Raw genomic sequence first — 27,995 nt, forward strand, 5'->3', positions numbered from 1 at the left:
AGCTGAAGGGTATTCACATTCAAGGTGGATGTTGGAGATGGCCATTTGGACTGGCTGGGCAGTCGTGGGTTAGGTTTGTAGTTAGTTTTGAGGTTGAAGGCCGGAAGTGCTCTTCTCAGTGGTTCGTATAGTTTGGCTAGTCTTGCACGAAGTCGGTTATTTCTATTGGACGTGGCGCAAGGTAGGGAAGCGTAAGATATTGTTTCTTGGGCCTTGCACAATATGGAAAGATTTGGTTGCATAGTGTTAATGGTAAGTAGGCTGAGGTAGGTATTGGTGACTGATCAATGTGATCTTAACTGCTAGGGACACCCTGTATGGCTATAGCCATGATACAGAGGACTAATGCTAGGTATAGCATCCTTCCAATTCCAGTAACAGGATAGTGTAGTATCGGTATCAGAGGTGGGGCTACCGTTCCCGCTAATAGAGCAGATGAAAAGGTAGGACTAGGGATTGTCTAACGTAATGTGAATAGCAGCGCTAGGTAAGACATAGCAAGAGGCACATTAATGTTGACTAGCGACCAAAAGGTATACAACATGGGTCAAATGTGGTCTACTAGCGACCATAGGGCACAATAAGGGCGCAACATAGGTCAATTGTGGTCTAATGGCGACCATAGGGCATAACATAAGTCAAGTGTTGTCTATTGGCGACCATAGGGCACAAAGGTTGGGTGTGGTCTATTGGTGACCATAAGGCACAACATAGGTCAAGTGTGGTCTAATAGCGACCATAAGGCACACCACAGGGCACAACATGGGTCAAATGTGGTCTATTGGCGACCATAGGGCACAGCAAAGGGCACGCACAACATAGGTTAGGTGTGGTCTAATGGCGGCCATAGGGCATAACATAGGTCAAGTGTGGTCTACTAGCGACCATAGGGCACAACAAAGGGCTAAGCCCACCAAAGGCAAAACACAAATGACCTGAACCTAGTTGAAACAGCACAGAAAGATCTAAAACAAGAAATGGCGAAAAAAAGAATATGGGGCCATTTTAGAAAAATGGTCACCCATGGGTCCTGTGTACTGCAGCTGAGAAATCAGCCTGCAAGTACCCTGCACAAAGTAAAAAGTAATCACTGCCACGAGCCATTCAAGCTAGTTAGTGTAACAAAAAAGGTACGTAAGAAGTGGGATAAGGAGTTACTATGCAACTCCCCCCCACCCAACATTCCACATAGGGTGGTGTGTGCTGGATCCACAAAGGAAAAGGCAAGATAAAAGCCATCTCACTATTCTGAGTGGGAGGCAAAAAGTGCCACACAGAGGTTAAAAATCAAGATCATTCCAAGATGGTGGCCGACAGGACAGCACCGTGATAAATGCTCTCCCGAACCTCGGGACCAAAAAAGCTGGAAGCCTGAAAAGAAAATTCCCTCCCCGGGCGTTTTGTCCAGCACAAACCGAGGGGAAGAACAGGTGGAGGCTTGCATTCGTCCACCAGCAAGAAAAATGACCCGGGAGAAGCTGGATCACGCACAACTCTGACAGCGGACCGTTTCGAGAGCAGTGGAGAGAAGGAAGCAGAGCAGGGAGGGGTCCCTGCGGTGCGGATCTAGCCCGTGTCCCACCGAGATAAAAAGCAGCAGTGGCAGAGCGGAGCGAACGACATGTCGCTGGAGCCACCGGAGCATGAAGCTCTAAAGGACGTCCTCCTCTGGCAACAGAGAAGGCTTGGCGGTAAGTGGGAGGAACCCCAGAAAGCAACACTGACTTGTGGGGTAGGAGGGAGATTGGAGCTCAACCAGTGGAGCAGAGGCACATTTGGCCAGCCCTAGGACTCTAGAGCTGAGCAGGGGATGCCCCTGGGAGTCGAGTGACCCGAAACACCAGCGGAGGGGGCGATAAGGGGGAGAGAACACAGAAAGGTGGAGAAGGCTGCAAGCAGCGACTGCCCGAAACTGGGGTCGGCAGCAGACCCTCTGGAGTTCAGAATGCCCACACTGGAGCTGTCCCCCACCATTTCACACAACCACACGGAGTGGCACAATGAGGCATGCAATAGGCCATGGAGAGAGGAAGCCCAATTACTGGCCTCAATAAGAAGCAGGCCCCACTCCGAAGGAACGGCCCTCACTACAAGAAGGAAAAAGTCACCTAGCTAGTTAGGCCCCCGCAGACCAAGATTGCGCCCAACACGCACCCCACTTGAGATCCATAAGGGAAACGACCAGGATAAGAATCGCATGGAACAAAAGAAAAGGGGTGGAGGAGGCGGCCTGCCATTGGGGAGCCGATTGCCGGCGATAGAAGACCCCGACTAGGTGAATAGGAGGGGAATATGTCTAAGAGCAAGGCGCCTACAGTACCCTTGAAGGGGACAAGTAAGCCCCAAGAATAACCTCATGTGGACGCCAACACCCCCCTCCCCCCGGTTCTCCCCCAAGCAATGCAATAGAGACCGGACAGACACTGGGGGATCCCAACCACAAGAAAGCCAAGACCAAACAGTGACAATCACTACTTATGCAATATTTAATGACTTTGGCGACAAAATCACAGATGTGGTCCGAAAGCAAATGGACACGATGAGGAGAGATTTGGCAGAAGGATTGCAGCCCATTAAGCAGGATATGAACAAAATGGAGGAAAGGGTGCATATCAACGAGAAAGCAATCCAGGAATCTGAAGATTCAAGGAAGACAGAAAATCTGATGAAACACGCCCCACAATTTGGAACTGCAGGCAGAAGACCTGGAAAAGAAAATCGAATTTTTGAATCAAGTGCCTGCCCGAGGAGGTTCTTGAAAGATTTGGAGGCAATGAAGAACATCTTCATAAGCCTCTTGGAAACAAGACCAAACAGATGTAAGAATAAATAAGAGTCCAGAAAGTGGGGCCCGGAAGAACAGAACAAGGGGCAAGGCCCAGGGACATCCTAGCAGCCCTGCATGATTACACAAAGGACATTGTGTTCACCAGAAGGAAAGTAAAACAGATCACCTACAACAAAGCAAACATCCTTTTCCAGGATTTATCCCAGACAACTCTCTCCAATATGAGGAAAACTGCCTAAGTTCTGATGGTGCTTCGGGACAAGGACATTCAATATCGCTGGACTTTCCCCATTTGGGCTGGTCTGAGTGGCAAGGGAAGCACCATCGGATTGGGTCCTATGAAGAGGGTGCAAGAATTATGGCAATTGGAGGACCAGGGCCCTAGGGATCCTCCGGCAAAAGGCTAGAGCAAAATGAAGTCTTGGAAGAGGTCAGAGGAGAGGCCCAAAAGTAGTAAGAAGGGGAGATACCAACCCCAGCAGAAAGGATCGGTGACTTGAAAACAGCAGGGGGAGGGAAAATCTTACTGCAAAAGCCACATTATGCTCGAACAGACTAAGATATATGGGACTAAACACAGCAATCCTGGGGAAGGTGAATAAGGACTACATTGATGGTTCTGGGGGGATGGGGCAGGGGATGGAATCTGGAATCCGGTTTGGGTGAACTTGCAGAAATACAAGCTGGGGTTAGTTTGGGGCTCAACTCTCGAGAAGACGATTTGGGGTGGGGGGGCGCTAGAGGACGGTTGAGTTCACCCAGTGATGGGGAAATGAAGGAAGAGGGAGGCTGGGGGCAGGGGGAAGGGGGAGTGGGAGTTGGAAGGGCCTGATCTAGAGTCAGAATAGGAGGTTACCCCAAAGATAATGGATAAACAAGTTGAGCATCATCTCCTTTAACATTAACAGAATGAATTCCTCTTTGTAAGCATCTTAACAATTTCTTCCTTTTCAGACTTAAGGCCCAGATGTAATCGCTCAACAAGAGACTCCTGTGCAGAGCCGGGACAGAAATAGGAGTACAGGGTTATTGTCAACTTTACCAATCCAATAACAAGATCAAGATGGTCGGGGTATTGATAGTCCTCTGCAACAATCTCAACCTCAGTCACCCAAATTGAGAGGGACACCCAGGGGAGATACCTAGCCATGTACTTTAAGGGGAAGGGAGGAGGGATATACGATAGCTACTATTTATGCACCCGATATGGGACACGATGGCTTTATCCAAAAATCTTGGGCCAAAATGGAAAGCATTGCTAAGGGCTCCATAGTCTTGACGGGGGATTTTAACCTGGCCTGGGAACCAGAAAATGATAGAAGCAGGAAATTCAAGTGTGTGCAGAGCAAGCCCTCAAAAGAGCAAAAAAAATTGAAAGGCTTGCATTGGTGGATGTATGGAGGGGAAGGGAGAAGGAGGGGTACATGTTCTTCTCACACACGCATTGATTGTCCTCTAGGATAGAGGACATATGGTCAACTCGCTCGCTGTTGGGAAGGGTGTCCGATATAGAAGTGGGGCCATAAGCTTGTCGGATCATGCACCCAGGACGCTGACAATCAGCAGGAGATTAGGCCCCCTAGGGCTCTGGAAATGGAGATACCCCACATACTTTGTCAAGGACAACAATGTCAGGGAAGGATTAGGGAGGCGATGGGAGTTTTTTTTGGGACAACTATGGTGGGGACACTTCCATGCAGGTGAGTGCGGCATGGTCAAGGCCACAATTAGGGGGAAGATCAATGTTATAAAAGCCCGAAGGGACAGAGAAATCAAACCAGTTGAAAAAGACTTGTAAGAAAAATTAAAGCCGGTAATGGCCAGGATTGGAATGGGAGCGAGTGGTGAAATAAGAAAGGACCATAGGGCCATGAGGGTGTTAAGGATTTCAATTCAATCAGGCGACACACCTTGGTCTCGGCCTAGTATGTAGCGCACAACAGATGCTTTTCTCCTTATTTTATGAAGATTCAATTTGAGATGGTACACAACTCGTATCACACCCCCTTTTCAAATACCCTGGGTCACAATGGACCATGAACCAGGCTAGTTGGTGAAATACAATATTTTAAAATTCAAAAGAAATCATACCATTTTTAAAATGGGTGAGCAATCACCAATGGGGGGATGATTACAATGAGAATGTAAGCAATGCACTTGGTTTAACCTTCTAGTGGAACATACAAAACACCAGGGAAAAGGAGCACTTTTTGATTTAGGAAAGATAGCACCCAAGTTAGGATTTCCCCCTGCAATGTTCCCTCAACCCACAATTCAATTCCGAGTGGCTATAAAGAAGCAGCACATAATCAGGAATAAGAGGTAGGAAACAATCAAAATCTGACCTTTCCTCCCCAAATAAGAGGGGGAAAAAAACTTAATTTTAGAACCACTTGCAATGTTATGAAATGGCACTTGGAAATTGACAATTAATGTGTGCTAAAAACCTTGAAACAAATACAATTCCTCACTAGCAACAATGCAAAGATACTAACAATCACAAGCAATGGATTACCAAGAGCATACAATTCAAAAGAGGAAAGTTTAAAACAGATTGCAGCCAAATGGCATGTGCAAGATGCATTTCCTTTCAATTTTCATGTAAATGTACTCAAACGGTTTAACAAAAACGTGTGAAATATTGCAAATCGTGATGCAGTTTTTAGATTGGCGAACAGAGGTACCAAAGCGTTCAAAATAAAGACTTCAGTTTTGAAAGAAAGGCAAATGTTACTTGAAATGAATTATCTATACTATATTGTTGAAGAGGAACACAGTAAGCACCAAGGTTGATTCACGAGGTCAACCTTACCACCCCAGTGCTCAGCCCCAACAATAAAATATGGAAATGAGTTGGATTACTCCAAATATAACTAAGGGCTTACAGTTTACATCAGACAAGAATGCAAAGGGAGATGGCACTAGAATAAAGGGCAGGGTTGCATGGATAATTCTGACAGTTTTAACAAGTTATCAGGATAAGGGTAGGATGGCTTAGAGTGTGGGATAAGGACAAACGCAATACAAGATGGACTATGGATTTCTATGGGGTTGGGATTATACACAGTCCACTTTTAGTTTGGGATTTTTGGACCGCCAACAGGTTCTGGTCGCCACACAGCATCGCGTCTGGCAAAAGACAGCTGGGCAAAAAGACAGCTGTGCAAGGTCGGGTCACCGGATGGTAATTCTGGTCACTGGATGGCACAGGTACAGCTGAATGCAGTTAGTGGGCAGCAATTGGTGGTATCAGGATGCTTAAGGAATACCACCGCTTTCTCCCTTTGGTTATTTGGGATTTTAGAATTGAGGCCTTGCTGGAAGGGTCAGCAATGCTTAGGCCTTGTAGTTTGAATCTGGACTGAATGGAACAGAAACGCCAGCGCAGGAAAATCAGGAAGTGTGTCTGTCTAGAGTCTTGTCAGGGACTCATATTTATAATGCATAGTGACAGCATCAAAGTATATGGCTGGGCAGGCTTAGCTAAACACCTGACGGGATTCATCAGGTGTGCCAATCGCCGCCTCGCTCTTAACTCGGATTTCAGAATAGCATTTCAGATTTATGATGCGAGTTTTACAATATTAAAAAACCTCCCAAAAGTACTTTAGCTAAATCCGATTTTGCCACAAATGGTAGATTTATACAGTTGAATTCTCTTAGCAACTTACATAAACAGGTTACATATTTTATGTAGAACATTCCACTCCAACTCTGAAATCTGCGCGCCCTTGTTTCACCCTTCGAATACTTTTTGGTAATTTGGAATATGAAGGATTCGGCCTAAAAATCCATAACTTCATAATGTGTCTGGATCATAAGGGAGGTAAGTATGGAAATTCACAATTGGATCATGGATACTTTTCTTATAATCCATTCTTTGCCATTTCTGTTCCCAAGGTATCAGTGAATTCTACAATGTCTTAAATGAAAGCCCATAAAATCATATTAGTTATCCTGGAAGCAGGTAAATGCTGACCTCTGTGCTGCCCCATTGTGTGCTTTATTTAATAAAAGAAAAACCGGGTCTCCAGGCCTTTTGTGCCTGCATCCCCTTGCAGCGTTTCCCGTTCCTGCTTCCCCCTCTCCCGACCCGCCCATCCCCTCTGATTTGGCCCGAGCCCTTCATCACTGGTCCTCCCAGGGCAGCCCGCTGCCTGTGCAGCCCTGCGGCTAAGGGCCCAAGGACAAGCGCGGCTCCCACATTGGCGGTTCCAAGATGCGTCTGCAGGTGTCAGCAGGGGAAGCCAATGAAGCCACCAGACACCGATAAAACTAAGTGCTGGCATGGGTGGGGGTAGAGCAATTATTCTACTGCAGAAAGCTCCTGCCACTCTAACTTAACTTACCTTTCAATGGCCTAGACTACTACAGACCTACACCATGCATTATTAGGAGAGATGTGTGACCACCAGCCTAAACCTACTCATGGCTGGACAGCAAACACTGCCTGCAGTATAATGTTACTTAGTACCATACCCCGAGAGAACCACAAAGATTAGCCTGTGCCAAATCTAGACAGAAATGTGATCGTTAGCATATGAGACTCTTAGCACACACCACACTTAGAATTCTGAACCTAGCTTGCGTCGTATCTAGGTAGAAATGTGATTGTTAGCATGTGCCACACCTAGATGAATTCTCGAGTTTAGTCTGTGCCAAATCTAGACAGAAATGTGATTGTTAGCATGCACCACACTTAGAATTCCAAACCTAGCTTGCGTTGCATCTAGACAGAAACGCAATAATTAGCATGCACCACACTCCGGATTCTGAACCCTAGCTTGCGTCGCATCTAGACAGAAATGCGACTGTTAGCATGTACCGCACCTAGATGGAATCCCACAATTGCAAGGACAGCGATGCCAACTAACCAACCAACAATTCCATACCTCTGCATACACCTCTCAAACTATAACCAAACACAACCACAAGCCTAAAACGCAGCAATCCGCACAAACTTCAAAACAATCCAACAACAAAATAAACCACACAGACTTGAACAGCACACGACTACGGACCATAAAACATCCCAAGCCCAGCCAACGGACCCACCGGCTGAGGCTGCCAACAGCACATACTGCTCTCTTGCACTTTTCCAGCTTATTCCCACTAACCCACCCCCTCTCCTCCCCTTTTCAGAGCCGCCAGAGCGCCAGGGGACCACTTCGTTGGTGATACGGCAGGACGTGTTTTGGCAGTAGCACCCATTGGTTTAGAAGGCCAAGACGCTGCTGCGGGGAAGGCCGTTGATCTTGAACATCGGAGGATTATGTCGAAATTTTCGGCGGTCCTGTTGGCACGGTCACCCGTTTCAAAAGGTACCATTGAAACCGGACTAGGGATTGTGTGTTTAGTGTGGCTTCGATCTTGTACGCCCCGGTCGCTGGGCGTTATCCCCATAGCGTGACTAAAGTCAGGCCTAGCAGGGTCGGGAAAGGGCGTGGTGGACCTAGGAGTGTCTGTCTTGAGGTCGATGGCATCCAAGATGGATGCCGGGTCATCACCAGTACCCCTGTCACTTTCGGCAGAAGATCCAGCCCGTGACATGCCATAGGCCGCCAACCGCTTAACGCGGAACACAGTAAGCGTTTTAGGGCGCAGGAGTTTACAGACCGCACACCGTCATGGTCAAGGGGTAGACAATTATTGCACTTAAGAGTGCTCATCCTTCCAAGGATATCTGGCCCTTCAAGAGGGACAAAACCTAAATGGTGTCCTTTCCATAGCGAAAGGCAATAATGCGATGACCCGACCTACAGGGCAAATAGGGGGGCCAGAGGGCCCGGTCATGTGGACGGCTCTGCCGCCGGATCTTAGGCATCGAAAGTCCACTGCAGTTTTCGGAGAAGTGCAGGAACCACCGTCGAAATGACTTAATGGGATAATCGACAAAGTCGATAGACAAAATGATAAGTCTCTTAAGAAAGAGCAGAAAAAAACAATCCGAGGGACCTCAGCGCGTGAGGGATTTTGGGTACACTACACGTCACGATAGGGATAGTGTTACACTCCCATGCAGACATCCCCTTTCGGTCCCCGAAAGACAAGATGCAATACTCTGCAGTTACCACCGGATGTGAGACCATATGCACAGCATGTGATTCTAAGCAGATTAACAAGCATCAAAAAATTTTATCACTAGGTATCGGTATTCTTTCCAATTTTTCGCAAAAGAGAGTTGAACAGATTCTTCACGTTCTAATTTAATTTCAATTGGTGATTAATATGCTCCTGCCAAAACGTGTTTCGACCTTGCGTTTAAACATTCTAACTAAATGATTGAACAATGTCCAGCAGCTTATATATAACCTGGCTGGACTAAGATCTAATCCCCTTTGTTTATTCAGAAAAACAATTCTCTCCTTGGATTGGAGTTGCGCTTCTTAACCTTTATAATGCTTCCAATAGCACGTTGATGCCGCCTGCAGTGGTCTGCTCTGTGTGAAGTGTGGACTCCTGGAGGGCCCCGGGTCGGACTCACTCCTCACGTAAAGCCTGGACTGCTCTCTCCACTCTACCTTGATTGGGTTTTGGCTAAACTCCGAGCTCCCTGTTCACAATAACCAGGGTGGCCTAAAATCTGTCCACCATGGCTAATGGTAGAGATCCATCTTCATTACAAATGGGGATTTGACAAAGTTACTAACCCTAGTGACTACCTTACTCATAGTCCGCTTTCCTCTGTACTTGTGGGACATTCCGTCCTTCAGGAAGGGAGCACTTTTTAATAGCATAAAATAATATTTTTCCTTTTATTTTTACGCGGGCCACTGCACGTGACTGTAGCCCCACCTTCCTGAGCACTGACACACGCAACGCCCTTCAGTCCTTTTCTATCAGCAGGTCTATGACCAATTAGCAAGAGAGGATACTGAGAGGGGACGGCTGGCAGGCGTATGGAAGAAAGGGGATTATGTACTAGGAGTAAGGAGTAATTGTCATACTCTCTCTCCTACGTCCCGTCCCCTTTCCCGCCATACTTGTGGGAGATTCCCAAGCACGGACCATAGGTATTAGGGGTGGATGGAAATTTCCCTTATTGGAACTCAATAAGAACTGCCTGGCCAAACTAGGCATCAGCACGGGCGCTCCAGGTCGAGACAGTAATGATTGCAAAAAGCTGATGGGGAGGACCACGTAGATGCCGTGGCAATGGACTCTCAAGGGACGTACTTTTGGAAGGCAACAGGAGTGGCTTTGCCACGAACAAGATGTGCATGAATGCCCTTTGTGGCTGAAGGCCTTGAATTTGTAGGCCTCGGGAATACATGAAGCTGGTTTCCCTTTTGGGTCACCAAACTTAACAAAGTTGTGGAAAGCAGCGTACGCTCATTTTATCGAGGTGGATCTTCAGAGCTCTTCCGACGTCTAGGTTGTGCAGAACCCTCGGCATCAGACCGGTTTCGGGAAGACCTGTAAAGAAATTGACTGGCTCAAATGAATTTAAGAAACCATTTTAGGAAGGGTGAGTGCGAAGGGTGAGAACCAACAGTGTTCTGGGTCTAAGCGCTCCAGGCAAAGAGTGGGGATCTGCTCTAGTGAAACTACGTTCACACGAACAGGACACGAATCCAAGACGCTCCGGCATAGACGGAGGAAAAATGACAGTGGAACCAGAGCAGCAATGAAGGACAAGGGAACAAAAAGGAAAATATTCCCTGTGATGCAAGTATGTCCGACCGTGCAGAGAACTATTGCAGGGCGGAGTTTAGGAAGGCGGGGCTATGGTCACGTGCAGTGGCCCCATGTACAAATAAAAATGACAAAAAAAAGTACAAGTGTTGATACTATTAGAAAGTGCTCCGGTCCTGTCCCGAAGGACAGAAGGTCCCACAAGTATGGAGGAAAGGGGACGGGATGGAGCGCCCCCCCATCCCCCTGTCCCCTACCGCCTTTTGTTGCTATAGGCCTTTTCGGATACACCAGTGATCTTCAAACTGGGGGGCCTGACTGATATCCAGGTATGGGGGGGGGGGGGGGGGGGGAGGTGGGAAGAGCCCTAAAACTATTTTTTAAATCAGGGAGGGGTGGGGGGGTTGATCTCTAAGAAATCGTTTGAATACCACTGGGCTGGACTAACTGTCTCATGACAAAATAGCAAACTGTACGTTAAGTAGGCCTCGACTGTTGACCGCTACGCGACTCCATGTTTAGCATCAATTGTGCTGTTCAGTCACTGTACCCAGATAGAGTTTGGCTAGACAGTTTTTTTTGTGACCTGTTCATCAGAATAGGGAAGTCTCTCAATCTGTCCACAAACTGGATTCTAAAAATCCATGTTAACAAGGGCAAAAATGTATTCAATTTTACTAGAGTTTACAATATAGTTGACCTAGCAAGCGCACACATGGTATGACAAGTGGAGAGAGTGCCAAGAGGGAGTGGGATAGAAAATGTTACATATAGAGTACTTACATCATTGTAATAGCCAGCATCAGGCTGGATGGCTCGCATATCCCGCTGATCCCTCTGCCATACTCTGTTCTGGAAGAGGAAGATACAAGTCAAGCTCAAATGTTACAGGGGAAACGGGTCCAAATGATCAACCAGAAACCGGTTGACTCTTTAAAGCATATGGAAGAGGATTCACGTGTACATTACTGACAGGCATTCATAAATTCCTTAGCTGCTGCTCAACAAAACATTAAGCCCAGGCACTGATGCATGATATACCCCAATTCTCAGGTAGCGATTGCTTTAATGCGCAATGGCGATTACAATTATTCAGACAAAGACCGCCAAGTTAGTCTGAAAAGTTGATAACCACAGTCAAGTGTAGCAAGTTCAGAACCCCCACCATGTATTTTGCAGGTATGTGTTATGAAATGATTTACTCCGCTAATCCATTGAGAGTGCCCTTCTCTTGCAAAAATTGAAAACAAGCGCCTAAAACAAGCTATCACTTCCTTTCAAGCTCTTAGAAAGTGCCAAAGCACAGTACAATCCAGAGATTGATTGCTTATTAAGGGTAACAGGAAAGCACTCAACCAACTGGGGAGGACTTTCCTGAAGTCTTCTGGTGAGGTCTTCAGCATAAACTGGTCCAGATTGCGGGGGCAACCGTTTATGGAATTTCAAGATCTACAATAACAGGTCAGTTTTGGGGAGGAGGGAATTTTGGGTAGGAAGTTAGATGTTAACCTTAAAAATGTGCCATCAGGACTGAGTCCCTTGTGGTCTGCATGTCAAATCCCAACTGTTAAAACAAAAAGCAATATTGAATGGATTTGTACATGTTGTCCTAAAGTATTGATGATTACGCAAGAGCATTTCCCAGTCTCCATCTAAATTCACTTAGTAAATGAGGCCCTGAATTCTAAACTGTAAAAATCCTCAGGCATTATCTGACTGTTGGGAAGTATAGATTGCATGCACCAAAATGGTCTGAGATGGCAACACGTTCTGGTATTAAGTAACTGGGAGGTGAAAGATGGGAATAATATTGCTTTAACATTGTATGCAGTTCTGCAGATATCTGAAATGCAAGAGACTCCATTTGAAGAGCAAATGCAGTTCAGGTACATCTGGAGTGGCATTTAAATAAATTGGGGCAAGAGAGGCATCTAATAGTATCAAAGTCACAGCCCCCCCCCCCCAGGAAAACTCTGTTAGTGGTATAAAAGGTCAGCAAAGAGAAGAAAAAAAAAAGCAGCACAACCTTCATTGAGTATAAACCAGAAAAGTAAATCATTCCACAGATTGCAACCACACTCCATTACATTAAGGGCATATCTCAATGTGAAGGGGAACCCAGACCGAAGAGCATCTCCCCTAAACATGCTGGTGAAGGAAGGGGAAGAAAATGCAGAAGAAACACGTTATGAAACATTCTACTGTGAGAATATGAGTTTCTTTTAACAGAAGAATGTTTGCACCCGAGGCTGACATGTGTGAACCCTGATAATGGAGCCCTTTCACACTGTATGTACACCTTTTAAAGAGCACCTCTCAAACAGAGTAGGGGGGTCCAGCACCACTGAAGACCAGTGTTATTCAACACCGGGTCGCTTCTGCCCTCCTCCAATCAAGTAGTGGTAGGCCAAATTATGCGCAATTTGCTCTATATTTTAGTGGTTTAAGGACATCTAAAAGAGAACCATTGTAAACCAAAAATAAAACTAACTCGGAATGAGGTCAAACCCCACCCATTTCATCTCCTCTTGCTTTTCCATTTCAATATGGAAAAGCAAGATGAAAACAGCTAGACTCTGCCATCAGACTGGAACTCTAGTCAACCCTTAACCCCTGAAGCAGTTTGAGACAGAGTATGAAATCAATTCTATGCTGCCACATGAGGCAGCACAGAGCCACATTCACACAGTGGAGGCTGGATCTCTTTTTTTAAAAAATTGGAGTGATGCAAATGTTTGCCACGAATATGTGGGACAGAAAGCATAGCGAGAAAGGGAGCACTTAACCACCAAGGAGAGGTGAGGGTTTCCCCACCTGAGAAAGTTTAAAAACAAATTGGTTAAAATGTGCATTTTCACCACACTGAAAAAATTAGGTAAAAAGCCTGTTTGCAACCTGTTTTGTAGGGTAACTAACAAATTCAATAGATGCAAGTCACGAACAAAGCACAGTAGCTTTTCCCAAATTCGTTTCATAATGCCTTGTCCCACAATATCTGCTGGTATAAAAACCATTTAATGCTGGATGTGCTCATATAGGTCTACGGAGGGATGCACCAATAAATGCCAGCATTACCATTTGAGAATATTCTCCAGTTGACAAGTCGGGCCAGTAAGAACAATCTGATGTGTGCTTTACCCCTGGATGTTCAATAATAAATGTCAATCCGCAGTAAGAAAATGTACCCATAATGACTGCAGAATCTAGGCCATTCTAGACATAGATACTCATGCTGCCTTCAACCTTGAAGCTAATATTCTTTCTGCCATTTTTTTTTTTAAACAAAAATGATGTCCATTGGAAGCGAAAACGACTAGGGGAAAGAGACTGCAATCTTAAAACATTTTATTTGTTAAAAACCACTCAATTTCTCTAAAGTCTTTTTTTCAATCTTCTCTTTCATTCATCCATCCATCATTCATCCCACAGGGCTTCTATCATTCTAAATGAAATCAATAAAGCCAATTATACATACAAAAGATTTGTTCTTGCTTTTGTAACTTCCAATTTTTGATAGTAGGAGTGCTGCTACTATTGCATTGGTCCACAGTAAACTTTCCTGTGTGGACCAATAGCAATAGTAGCAACACTATCCAAAAGTATAATGCAGAGGTAGCGGGGTGTCCCCCCGCAAGTTCGATGCCTTAATATCGCCAATATTTTTGTGGGGATATTAACACATGGAATCGAAACCACGCACAATGGGGTGGGGAAGAGCGCGTGGCAGTTTTTTGGGGCGACATCTGCTCTGAACTGTCGGCATTAAGTGGGATTAAGAACTATTTGCTGGGGTTACTCCCTGCGGGGAAGGGCAGGCAAAGGAAGGGGTTGGGCAGAGCACTGGAACTGGGCCTCCTCTTGGCTCGAAGGACGATTGCCGTGCCCCTGGAACACCCACGGCCCATTCACTCCCCAGGTTGGGTGACTGGCATAGGAGCTGGCAAAGAGGATGAGAGCCAAGATGAATGAGTGCGCCCGGTTGTGGGAGGAGAAGGGTACGGAACCCTGCTACACTATGGCACAAGATAAGGGACAAACTGGAACTGAACCCGGACTTGTGTCCCCCTTGAAAGGACTAGATCAGGAGGGGGGCGATGGGTGGTAGGAACGGGGGATGGGGTGGAGACACGTCTGAAATATTTGTCCTGGGATGCCGTTTGCACTGGTTGAGGGGGGCTGTGGGAGAAGGAGTTTCAACCAATTATCTGTATAAGTGTAAGTGAGATTTTTGGAAAATCAAATACATTTTTAAAATGCACAAAACCACCTCACACAAACAATGGCCAGCTGCCCAGCCCATCCTACACGCATTCATACAGCTGTTCCCTCTAAGCTGTGCGCATGCTCAGCTTCCTTTTAGGTGCCGCTCAGATTTTTTTGTAGCGCACAGACAATTCTCACCTATACTAAAAGATTTAATAAGGCACAAGCCATAGCAATTACCTTATATTTTCTCTTAAAATAAGCAACTAGTCTAGATAGTCTGCTAATTGCATTACACTACTATGCACCGAAAATCCCTAACAGCAAAATACAACAAAAGGTGTAAAACTAATATGAAAAACTGGCTCAATGAAAGACGAATCTAACCAAGATATGCCTGCACACATTAACCAAAAATGTTCCCTCCCCACCCATGACTCCTAAACCTGACTACCACACGTTTACCTTATGATTAACTTCTGCCCGAGAGTACATTAAGGTAGTACCGGACAACCTTGACCCTTCCTCCCTTGGCTCTGCAAAAGGTTAGCAGACGTGTACCTACATCCACTTGTATGTTTGTTGTAACAAATGTTCACGGGCCAGAATGTGTTACTCGTGCCTTACCAAAAGAGTCACCCCAACTATATAATCGAAATACCAGTTCAAATATCGGATACTGACTAAGTAAGCAATCTACTTGGATGTGTAACCAAATCTCATACTTCCTCTTTGTACATATGTCACGCAAGTGCTTTGAAGTGGCCCCCTTGTAAGTGAACGCATTATAAAACTCAAATATTATTTTGCCCTCAAGATTTTGAAAAGACAAATGTGATGCTCAGCGTCTCCTACTTTAGCATTACTTACATTACCCTATAATTAGAGAGCAACATTGCAATATCATTTACTTAGCCTACCGGGGATAACAGGTATGGACTATGCCTGGGATTACTCGTCCATAGTATTAGGGCAACAGATATTCAGACAGAAGAATGCTTTTCACACAATCTGCATTGTTTCCAAGTGTTCAGAGTTCTTTGGGCATAAACCTTCACACATTATATGCTAACTCGCTTCTATACAAAAACAGTTTCACTGAGTACTTGTGTAATCCTACACAATGATATAAGGGGGGGATATTTTGCAAACAATCTTGTATGCACTGCAAAAGAATTGTGTACATGCAAGTCATGCCATTCTTAAAATGCACATCATATTTTGAGGCATTTAAATATGCCTTGCTTGCAAAGTATGGTGGGTCTGCAAATATCCCAGTGAGTGTTTACTGCTACAAACCCTCATGTTTTACAGTGCTCTATCAACTAGCATTGGAGGCAAGCACAGGGGCTGGGGAAGGGTGGACATATCACTCCTTGCGGGTGATGAACAAAGCAGTACATTTCAAAGACCAAGTCGGATGTTTCAGCAGTACACTGAAGGAAATGTGTTGCGTGTTTGCTAAAGGATAGGACATTCTAGAACCCATCTAAACATCACCTTTTTTTCTATGCTCAACTGTTGTGTGTGCAGTCTCTAGCATCTCCCTGCATCTTATTTAACTGATCACAAAGAATTACAGAAGAGGGATTCATAGTTACAGAAGAAGGCACTCAATCAGTTGTATCTCTGATGAATTGATGCAATTAACTTAAAAGGCTGTGTGATTTTCATCAACAGGCCTCCATAATAAACCTCACTGAGGCTCTTGTTTAATTTTATCCAGGCTGTAGTGCGGAAGGGTGGGCAAAACTATACACCATTATGTGCCCTGTCATTTCACTCCCAATGTCAGGGGTACAAGCAGTGCTCTAATCAGATTTTGCTCCCTACTTGGAGGGAAATGATTTTTCAAGGAGTAAAATAATTGGCTTTGCTTTTTTGGCAGAATTACCAGAGCGGAAATTCCGACGGTTTCAGCGTTGAGTTGGAGGATTTACCTCCAGGATTTTCCTGGAGGCAAATCCTCCACTCAAGAACCAAATTTGTAATTTGGCATTGGGGTAAAGTTGGTGGTAGTGGAGTTACGGCCAACTTTACCACTTATCGCCAAACTCGTAATGAGGCCGAAATCTTCCTCTGCACAGAAATAAGTTTGCAAGGTGCTGTGGCAGATATTGAAGGCTTGGACTGGTTGATGAGTGTTCTGCATAATCACATATGACATTTTATTTTAGCCTATGCGTTTGGAAAAAGTGTTGTAAGATTTTTAAAGAATTGCAGTGGCTGGGAAGAAATTTGTTTCCAAACTCAGCTCTGCGACAGTAGCTCAGAAAGTGGCTTTCCTAAGTCAGTTGCGCACAAGGAAAACAATGTGCGCACAACAGCCAACCGGTTCCGCACAGAGAAAAATAATAAGAGTGAACATTGTACAGCATTCTCAGGTACAGAAGCCAATTGCATAAGAATATTTACGTAAACATACAGAGACATTAGGCAGAGACAGACAAACTATGCATATTCACACAAACATTACGACACACTTTGTTTTGAATTTAACATTTACCTGAAACTTACACAATGGCACCTTCCTTCAGCAGCATGTTCGCCCCGCAGCATCCCTTCACTATTTGCTGCCGCCTCAGGCCTGAGACGGGCAGTAAGAGGGAGTGGTGAAAATGTTTCATCTCTTCAACCCGCCAAATCTTCTAGCGTGCATGGAAGGAGAAGTCTGTCGGGGCATGCCTTCCTAATATTATTCATAGGCCATTGATGAATCAGTCTGTGTGGTTGCCCCCGATGTGCATCCACTGCCTTCACAACAACCCCCTTTAACTAAACTTGCACATACGTGAAGCAATTTGAGTAAATTCATAATTTTCCTGTTTCATCATGCCTCAACCTCTCAGAAACCATGCATGGAGTTGGAGGGTCCCATCTCTGGAAGATTGCAACCTCCCTCCTGCAAGAAGAGATCCTACCTTTGGGGAAGACAAAAATGGAGGGCAGATGGACATTTCCAGAAGTTCCGGGTACCACATCCTCCTGGCCCAGTCCGGGGTAATCCGGATCATGGAACTTCCTCAACCTACTGAGAACATAAGGAATGATGGGTATCAGTGGAAACGTGTACAGTAGTGGAAATTCCCAGTCCACTACGAACATGTCAGAGATCCTCGGAGGAAATTCCCTGGAGCAGAACAGGTCACACTTCCTGTGGACACTGAACGTGAACAGATCCATTTGAGGTGTTCCTACCAAAGGGCAAAGATCTCTTGAAGGTGTAACGCTCACCTGATTCCCACGGAGGCGCGGCGTCGAAGGCGCAGAACTCTGAAGATGGACAGGAAGGGCCCCTCCATTCTGGCTTCCCTGGCTCGTTGGATACCCTCCTGTGCGTGAAAAGGGAGTATTACCAACTGTGGAACAATGCTCAAGCCTCCCACTCCCTTCCAACCCTCCACGATACCTCCTCCACGATTCCCCGTGAAGCCTCACCTTAGGGTTTGGAAGGATGAGCTCTCCCATCCTGCTTCTGATGCAGGGGCGCGTTGAAACCCAGTTACTCCACTGGATTGAGGAGAGTTCAGGTAAGCTTGACTGTTCAGGTAAGGCGCTGTAAAAGTTCTGTTCAAAAGTTCAAGCTTAATAATAATGTTTGTTGTCTAATTGCAGCAAGCGCTAATGCTTATGTCTTTTTCCCCTTAGGGGCCGGGGTTCGGAGTGCCGGAGATATGGCGCCGACCCGAAGTGAAACAGTTCTGGATGAGCGCTCAGGTAATGTCTTTGCATTCGCTCATTCAATGTCTGTCTTTTTTTCCCCATAGGGGCCGGGGTCCGGAGATGCCAGGAAGCGGCAGGACCCGAAATGCAGTGGGAATAATCCAACAGGTAAGACTTAAAAGGAAACTGAGCTTTCCTTATTCCTTTTCTCCCTCTCACCTTTGTTCTGGTCTTTTTTCCTCTAGGCGCCGGGGCGTAGCTGAATCCGGAAGATCGCTGCTGAAGATGGAAGCGCCTTGCAAAGGTGAGTAAAATGCAGCGCTGCAGCGATCGAAACGAAATGCCTTTAAAATGATGTCTTCCTTTTCAGGGCCGTTGGAGAAATGACTCTGGGATGCAGATTTACCAGGTAAGGGCTTTTCTTCTCCTATTCTCTTCCTTTCTCCCCTTGCAGGTGTTCCAGGGTGCTGGCAGGCGTGGCTGAAGACAGGATGCTGGAGCTGACACGGTGAGCGTCCAGCTGCTAGGTGCAGAACAACGCGAAGCATGTGTGGCTGTTCGGGTGGGGTTTAAATAGCCTTGGAAGAAGTTCCTGGTATGTATCCTTCCACCAATCAGGTATGTATCCTTCCCCGACCACACCCAGGTGGTGAAGTAGTCCTACAGGTTAAGTAGTCCCATTCAGGCCTCAAGAGGGCCTGGATGAAGCAGCAAGGTCTGCATCAGGTAAGTGTGCACCAAGCACTTAAACACATATCCTCTTCTATGAGCCTGGCGCCTAAGGTGCCAGGACTGGGGTCCGCTATGAGCCTGGCGCCTAAGGCGCCAGGACTGAGTACAAAGGGCCCCGACTTGGGCCCGCTGAGACTTCCCTGGGGAAAATGATGTCTGCCTCTGGGGTTGCTGGGCCCAGCCTGGCTCCTTAGAGGTAGGCATCATGACAGTACCCCCCCTCAAGGCCCCTCCCAAGGTCTTTTCCTCGGGGGGTTTTGGTTTGTGCGGGAATCTTTGATGGAATCTTTGAATTAATCGTGGTGCGTGAACATAGTTACTGGGTTCCCAAGATCTTTCCTGAGGTCCATATCCTTTCCAATCAACAAGATAGAAGAGTTTCGACTTAACTATCTTGGAATCTAAAATGTCTTTCACTTCGAATTCTAATTCTCCATCAATTTGGACAGGGCCTGGGGGCTCAGACAGTCTGGTTCCAGGTTGTACTGGTTTTAGAAGAGATGCGTGAAAAACGGGATGAATCCGCATATTGGATGGTAAATCGAGTTTAAAGGCCACTGGGTTGATAATAGCTTTGATGGGGTAAGGCCCAATGAATCTGGGATTAAAAGTTTGCTGACCCTTGAGGGGTAGATGTTTAGTTGCTAGCCATACCTGATCTCCTACTTGGTAAGGAGGAGTTTTACTTCGGTGCAAATCAGCGTTTTCATTATACTTTTTCTTGGCTTGCTGTAAGTGGGTTGTAGCTTCTTTGAAGGCTTGGGTTATTGTGGAATGTAGGTGATTTACTGCAGGCATCTCCAGGGTCAGAGGTGGATCTAGGTCAGAGGTCCGAGGATGGTGACCATACAGGGTATAAAAAGGAGTCTGTCCGGTTCCAGAATGCACTGAATTGTATGCATATTCTGCAATCCAAAGGATGTCCTTCCAATTCAACTCGGATTGGTGTAACATGCACCGCAGATATTGCTCGAGAGTCTGATTGGTTCTCTCGGTTTGTCCGTCGGTCTGGGGGTGGTGGCTGGTGGATAACCGCACGTCTATTTGTGCTAGTTGGCAACATTTCTTACAAAAGTGGGAGATAAATTGACTTCCACGGTCTGAGACTAATATGGAAGGGAAACCATGTAACCGCACTATATTTTCCATAAATTCCTTGGCCAAGGTGGAAGCTGACGGCAATCCTTTTAAAGGGATAAAATGGGCCATTTTGGAGAATAGATCCACCATTACGAGAATCGTGTTGTAACCACCACAAGGAGGCAGGCCAGTTATAAAGTCCATTGACAAGGTGTGCCAAGGTGCTGGTGGAATGTCCAAAGGTTGAAGTAGGCCGGCTGGCCTTTTCTTTTGACTCTTATTTTGGGCACAGATTCCGCAAGACAACACAAATGACTGTCTTTTCTCCAAGAAGGCCACCAGAAGTGGCGTTTGATCTTTTCTTCTATTTTCGCAATACCGGGGTGTCCTTCCATTAATGATTCATGATGACGGGTAATGACAAGTTCCTGCAATTCTATACTTGGCAGAAATAACCGCTCTTGGAAGTAGGGTAAGTCATCCTTAACGGTGTAGTGAGGACCCTTTTGACTCCATTCCAGTATGGCAGAAGAGTCAAAAAGCTGTTTTACTTGAGCTTGGATGTCCTCAATGGTTTGCAATGAAGTCAAGCCCAGAATTCTTTGTTCCGGTATGATTGGCACAGGTTCTAAACTCGAATTGGGTTCTTCTATGCCTATCCGGGATAAGGCATCTGCCTTACCATTCTTGCAGCCAGGGCGATAGGTAATTACAAAATCAAATTCCGCAAAGAATAAAGCCCATCGGAGTTGTCGCGAAGATTGAGCTTTGGCCGTCTTTAAATACTGCAAATTTCTGTGGTCCGTAATTACGGTGATGGTGTGTCTTGCACCGAGAGATAGTGACGCCAAGCCTTGAAAGCCGATTTAATAGCCAGTAGTTCTTTGTCGGTAATTGCGTAATTGAGTTCAGGTGGAGAGAATTTTCTGGACCAAAAGGCTAGAGGGTGTAGTTGGTTAGTTTCTGGGTCTCTTTGCGACAGGACAGCTCCCATGGCCGAACTGGATGCATCGGTTTCCACGATGTAAGGGAGATCTGGGCGAGGGTGCTTCAATACAGGTGCAGAGGTGAATTTGGTTTTCAGGTCCTGAAAGGCTTGTTCAGCCTCAAGAGTCCATTCAAAGCGTTTATTTTTCTTTAGGAGAGCTGTGATGGGTTGAACAGTTCGAGAAAATTCCGGGATGAACCTTAGATAGAAATTGGCAAAGCCAAGCATGCTTTGCACTCCCTTCACAGAGCTAGGAGATGGCCATTTGAGAATGGCGTCCACTTTCCGCGAGTCCATCCGGATTCCTTGAGGTGTCAGGATGAATCCGAGAAACTCCACTTCTGTGGTATGAAAAACGCATTTTTCGAGCTTGGCAAATAATTTGTGCTGGCGCAATTTCTCAAGAACTGCCCTAACATGGTTTCTGTGATCAGATTCTGAGGAGGAATACACCAGAATGTCGTCAATATAAACGATGACACAAACATCGATAAGTTCCCGAAGAACATCATTCATGAAGTACTGAAAGGCGGCAGGTGCGTTGCACAAACCGAAGGGCATTACTTGATATTCGAAGAGCCCAAATTTGGTGGGGAATGCAGTCTTCCACTCGTCGCCCTCTTTTATACGTACCAGGTGGTAAGCTCCTCGGAGATCTAGCTTGGTGTACACACAAGCATCTTTTACTTGGTCGATAAGCTCAGGTATCAGGGGCAAAGGGTAACGATTCTTAATCGTTATCTGATTTAGGGCGTGGTAGTCAATACAGGCCCTAAGGTCTCCTTCCTTTTTAGCTACGAAGAACAAAGCGGAAGAGACTGGTGACTTTGATGGGCGAATGAAACCATTGGCCAGGTATTGATCCAAATACTGGTGCAAATGCAGGTTCTCAGGTTCAGTAAGAGCATAAATCCTACTACAAGGTAGTTGTGCATTGGGTACCAAGTCGATTTGGCAATCGTAAGATCGATGGGGAGGTAAGGTGTTAGCCTGCTCTTTCTGAAAAACGTCTTGGAATTCTTGGTATTCAGATGGTAGCTGTACAGGGGTGGAAGTTACAGAGGCTAGACCCATAGCTGGATTCCTTAGGTAACAGGTTGGTTCACAATCAGGAAAAGTTATCTTCTTTGCTCGCTAGTCTATTCTCGGATTATGTGTTTCTAACCAAGGGATTCCAAGAAGTACTTGAAATTGTGGGACCTTGATCACATCAAACACGATTGCTTCCCGATGTCCGTCCTGACCCACCAGAGTGATTTCAACTGTGGAATGCGTTACAGGCCCTGAGGCTATTTCGGTTCCATCAACTGTAGTAATTACATCTTGGGTTACTTTCGGGCGGAGAGGAAGCTTAATCCTGGAAGCCAATTCACGGTCTATGTAATTTCCAATAGCTCCACTGTCTATGTATGCTTTTATAGCATGCAACTGCTGAAGCTGTTTTGGGTTCACAAGCACCATTGGCATGACAAAATGCGAGGTCAAAGAGTTTGTTTTCAAGCTCGGCAAGCGGACCCCTACGCTTGTCGGGCTAGGTCGTTTCCCGAACCAGGTGTCAATAACTCGTTATCAGTGGCTCCAACCACCTTCTTGGGTGGTTTAACAGGACAACTTTGAAGAAAGTGACCGGAAGTTCCGCAATACAGACAAAGTTGCATTTGTCGCCTTCTCTCTCGTTCCTTCTGCGTTAATGGTCCTTTAACACTGCCAATTTGCATAGGTCCGGAAACGTCAGTACTCTTGGAGTTAACGTGGGTCTTGATAGGTACTCTGGTTTCATACTTGAGCCGATCTGCATTTCTATTTTGAAGTCTGTGATCAAGTTGAACCACTAAGTCTATGTAGTCTGCGCAGGCCTGGGGTGGATCTACTATCTGAGCTATAACATCTTTAAGCTCTCCGCGCAGGCCTCGATGAAACAATGTGATCCTTTCATTTTCAGGCCATCCGGTTTCCACAACTAGTCTATTAAAGGTGGCGCTATAGGACAAAAGATCCTGATTACCTTGTCGTAAGGATAGGAGTTTGTTGTCAAGGGCATGTCCCTGCTAGTGTCGAGCGAACAATCTTTCCATGCTGGCCTGGAAGCCCTGGAAATCCCGGAGAATGGGATCATCCTGATTTACCAATGGAATAGACCAATCGGCAGCACAGCCACTGAGGTAAGATAGTACAAAGGCTACTTTGGTCTGGTCGTTGGGGAAGGCCCCGGGCCTGCATAAAAAGTGTAAACGGCATTGGTTCATAAAAACGGCATATTTCTTGGGATCCCCCGCAAAACGTTCCGGCGGGGCCAAAGGCATGTGTCCAGGTAGATTGATTTGTACCGGGTTATTCGAACCCATTGTTGTAGAAATATCTCCGGAAACAGGTAAAGGAGTGTGCTCTGCCTGGCCCTGCAATAACCTTTTGGCCAGATCATCAGTTCTTTCCTTGGATAGGATTAGTTCCCTTCTGAGAGTATTAGTCTCCTGGCGGGCTGAGTGCACTTCTGCCCGCAATTCCCCTAAAAGATGGGCCAGCTGATCTGTCTCGGAAGTCTCCATAGCGCCCAGGTGGGAAATTGTGGTAAGGCTTCGCGTTCTGTAACGCTCACCTGGTTCCCACGGAGGCGCAGCGTCGAAGGCGCAGAACTCTGAAGATGGACAGGAAGGGCCCCTCTATTCTGGCTTCCCTGGCTCGTTGGATACCCTCCTGTGCGTGAAAAGGGAGTATTACCAACTGTGGAACGATGCTCAAGCCTCCCACTCCCTTCCAACCCTCCACGATACCTCCTCCACGATTCCCCGTAAAGCCTCACCTTAGGGTTTGGAAGGATGAGCTCTCCGCTCCTGCATCAGAAGCAGGATGCGTTGAAACCCAGTTACTTCACTGAATTGAAGATTGATGGGAGTTCAGGTAAGCTTGACTGTTCAGGTAAGGCGCTGTAAAAGTTCTGTTCAAAAGTTCAAGCTTAATAATAATGTTCGTTGTCTAATTGCAGCAAGCGCTAATGCTCATGTCTTTTTCCCCTTAGGGGCCGGGGTTCGGAGTGCCGGAGATATGGCGCCGACCCGAAGTGAAACAGTTCTGGATGAGCGCTCAGGTAATGTCTTTGCATTCGCTCATTCAATGTCTTTGTCTATTTTCCCCATGGGGGCCGGGGTCCGGAGATGCCAGGAAGCGGCAGGACCCGAAATGCAGTGGGAATAATCCAACAGGTAAGACTTAAAAGGAAACTGAGCTTTCCTTATTCCTTTTCTCCCTCTCACCTTTGTTCTGGTCTTTTTTCCTCTAGGCGCCGGGGCGTAGCTGAATCCGGAAGATCGCTGCTGAAGATGGAAGCGCCTTGCAAAGGTGAGTAAAATGCAGCGCTGCAGCGATCAAAACGAAATGCCTTTAAAATGATGTCTTCCTTTTCAGGGCCGTTGGAGAAATGACTCCGGGATGCAGATTTAGCAGGTAAGGGCTTTTCTTCTCCTATTCTCTTCCTTTCTCCCCTTGCAGGTGTTCCAGGGTGCTGGCAGGCGTGGCTGAAGTCAGGATGCTGGAGCTGACACGGTGAGCGTCCAGCTGCTAGGTGCAGAACAACGCGAAGCATGTGTGGCTGTTCGAGTGGGGTTTAAATAGCCTTGGAAGAAGTTCCTGGTATGTATCCTTCCACCAATCAGGTATGTATCCTTCCCCGACCACACCCGGGTGGTGAAGTAGTCCTACAGGTTAAGTAGTCCCATTCAGGCCTCAAGAGGGCCTGGATGAAGCAGCAAGGTCTGCATCAGGTAAGTGTGCACCCAAGCACTTAAACACATATCCTCTTCTATGAACCTGGCGCCTAAGGCGCCAGGACTGGGGTCCGCTATGAGCCTGGCGCCTAAGGCGCCAGGACTGAGTCCAAAGGGCCCTGACTTGGGCCCGCTGAGACTTCGCTGGGGAAAATGATGTCTGCCTCTGGGGTTGCTGGGCCCGGCCTGGCTCCTTAGAGGTAGGCATCATGACAGAAGGTCTTCCATAGCTAGCTCCCACACAGGAGACTGCTCTGCCTGCCCAGAGCATCCGCTGCAGTGTTTTCCTGGTTCCATGGAATAATGGCCCCGTAAAACTGTTTTAGAAAAATGTCGTTTTTTTGCAGAGCCATTATTAGAATTGAACATGCGGTAAACAACCCTGCAACCCCTGCATTGTTTTTACAAGGGGAGAAGGGGATATCCCCGCAACCTGGTCCCATACATAATGTCACCATATATAATGTCGCCAATGGCTTTTCCCAGCGACATTATGTATTGGGACATTATTACCCGATACAGTTTTCTTCTCCAGCCAGATGAACTGCAGACAGATTTCCTCTTGGTGTCCAAATCCAAAGCTGCATTGCCTCTCTGCACAGTGTTAGTGATCCTGCACCCATAACCTTTGAGGTATTGCATGGCCACTTGTCTCATTATCAGGAGACACTTTCCCTGTACAGAGGGCAGAAAGGCCATCAGCACTAGTCTGATTGATCTGCAGTTTATACAGATACCTGCGTCCGCTGATCACACCAATGGTCTGACACACCCCCTAGGCCCCAAGCCTGAGCGGAGGCATCTGTAACTACTGTAAACTCCAGCCATGGCTGCCAAAATGGTTCCCCTTTCAACACATTCTCCTTGACAGCCCACCAAAGGAGATCCTGTGTGACCCTGCTTGGGATTAGTACCAGATCCGCCACAGAACTGACCGCAGAGTCCTGTGAGCCCACTGAAGGGACCCCCTAGGCGGGCCTCTGGCACCGGAACAATGCAGGAAGCCATAAAACCAAGCAACCACAGAAAATCGAAGGCTAGAAGATTTGGGAAACTCTGAAATTAGTTTACCATCTGCAATATGTGGATAGCCCTTACCTCTGAGTCGGGGACTGCTCCAATGAAATGCCGCTTCTGGGAAGGGGTCATGTGGGACTTCTTGAAGTTGGAGAAGCCCAGCCTGTGGCGAGAGCAGCAGGTGATGTCCAGATTTTCCAGAGCCTGCTCAGATGATTGATCAGGCTCCAATCGTCCAGTTAGGGGATGGATGTGAATGCCCACCCCCCCCCCCCTCCGTAGAGTCAGTGCCACCACGGCCATAAGCTTGGTGAAGACATTTGGGCAGAGGTTAGCCGAAAGGCAGTACCCCAGGCTGATAGCCAGAACTGCATATGGCAAATCTCTGGAATTTTCTGTGCTTGAGATGAAAGGGCACATAAAAATTAGCATCCTGAAGATCCAATGACAACATCAAATCCTGGAGCTGAAGGGCCTGGAGGATCTGCGAAAGAGTGACCATCTTGAGCTTGTCCTTCCTGAGGAACTTTTTCAAGTATCTCAAGTCCAAGATGGGATGCAACCCTTCTCCTTTTTCGTGATCAGAAAATGAGTACCAGCCTCGATTTCTTTCCGCTACAGGTACCCGTTCGTTGGCATCCTTCTCTAACAGTGTTTGAACTTCCTTTAGGAGGAACGGATCCAGTACTTTAAAGGACTGGCCTCATGAGGAACAGTTCAGTGTTTTAAGAAAGTGGAGGCAGTAGCCATGGGCAACAGCTTGTAGAGCCCAAGCAGTTGTTGTAATGCTTCGCCATTCCTTCAGATGGTGGGTTAATCTGCCTCCCACCACAAAGAAATGCTTTAAGTCTTCAAAGCAGTTTTGGGGCACCGGTCAGTGCGGAAGGCAAGGAAGCAGATATAGCAGATCCTCTGCCAGCATGACCTCAGCCTCCTCATGGTTGCCTTCTCTGTCCCCTTTGCGTAAACTGACCTCTTGCTCACGCGACAGGCATCATACCAAAATGAAGTTTCTGAAACCCTGGTTAGAAGATGGAGTCCATCGACTTTGTTGGGACTGCCTAATACTCTCCAAACAAATAAGCACCTTCAAACGGCATATCCAACAGCCTCGATTGCATGTTGAGGAGCCAACCAGACAGCAGGGGCGCTCTTATTCCACAAGGCCAGTGCCCCCCCCCCCCCCACACCGACACAAACGGTAATCCCTTTGGGCTTTATGGGGCCTTAAGCAGCCCCCTGCTCAAGCAATGCACCCTTGCAGCTGTGACTAGCTCTAAAATTTTAATTTTGTTAAAAACAAAAAAGGAAATTTCATTTTTAAATGCTGGCACTGTAAGTTTGTGCAGTGTGCCCTGGATATCCATTGCGAGGCAGCATTTTGGCCTCTTTCCAACATGCCCGCCCCTGACCTGTAGGCACTAGAGTGCCTGGCCTTCAGTGGGAAGGAACACAGCTTGTGCCCCTCTTCCTGCTAAAGGCCCAGTCCTCCAAGCCAGCAGGCGAATGCCGGACCGCCTCCCAAAGCCCCACTCCTCAGGCTTTTGCCCGCCTGTCCAGGCCTGGTTGGGGTCGGATGGGCCCCCACCACCTCACTGCTCGAACACAAACAAACAATGCCGCCGTCTGCTGTGAACTTCCGGCTCCTGCATGAACAGCACCACAGCCCTCCCCTCCCCCTTACTACGCCAACGTGAGTGATGGCTGAACTGTCCTGGTGCCTACTCCAGCCATCTCCTGATCCATAAATGTCCCATTCCTATTCTGCCTTCCCCTCTTTTTGTCACTGCACTTAACTGTTCCATTGGTAATTTGATTTCTCTGTAGGTTTCTCATTTTCCCTCTCACCTCCATGTGTGCATTGTATTCCATTTTTTGAAAAATCAAATCTAAAACCCTGCACCCTCACCTAATGTTCTGCAATTTGTACTTGTGCCCTTCGTAACCATTATTGTGAAGCCTCCCCACTGCTGTTTTTTCCATCTCTCATCCTTCCTCCGTCATTGAAATGGCACTCACCAGCTCTCTAATCAAACTGCTACATTATCACCTATCCTTCGTCTCATGAAATCTGGATGAAAAAAATAAAATCACAAAAAATCCTGGGGCAAATCCTGGCCTTCCCATC

General features: G+C 46.7%; 1 protein-coding gene across 2 annotated transcripts in view; it reads right to left on the reverse strand.

Moving 5' to 3' along the window:
• WDR33 (WD repeat domain 33) overlaps positions 1-27,995 on the reverse strand; it is a 935,332-nt gene that overhangs the window by 780,643 nt on the left and 126,694 nt on the right. For both annotated transcript variants that reach the window (XM_069617826.1, XM_069617825.1), the window contains exon 3: positions 11,207-11,275. In XM_069617826.1, the coding sequence (XP_069473927.1) occupies positions 11,207-11,275 (69 nt within the window). The remainder of the gene's footprint in view (positions 1-11,206; positions 11,276-27,995) is intronic.

Source organism: Ambystoma mexicanum, chromosome 10 (assembly GCF_040938575.1).
Source record: "Ambystoma mexicanum isolate Mex_15411 chromosome 10, UKY_AmexF1_1, whole genome shotgun sequence".
NCBI lineage: Eukaryota > Metazoa > Chordata > Amphibia > Caudata > Ambystomatidae > Ambystoma > Ambystoma mexicanum.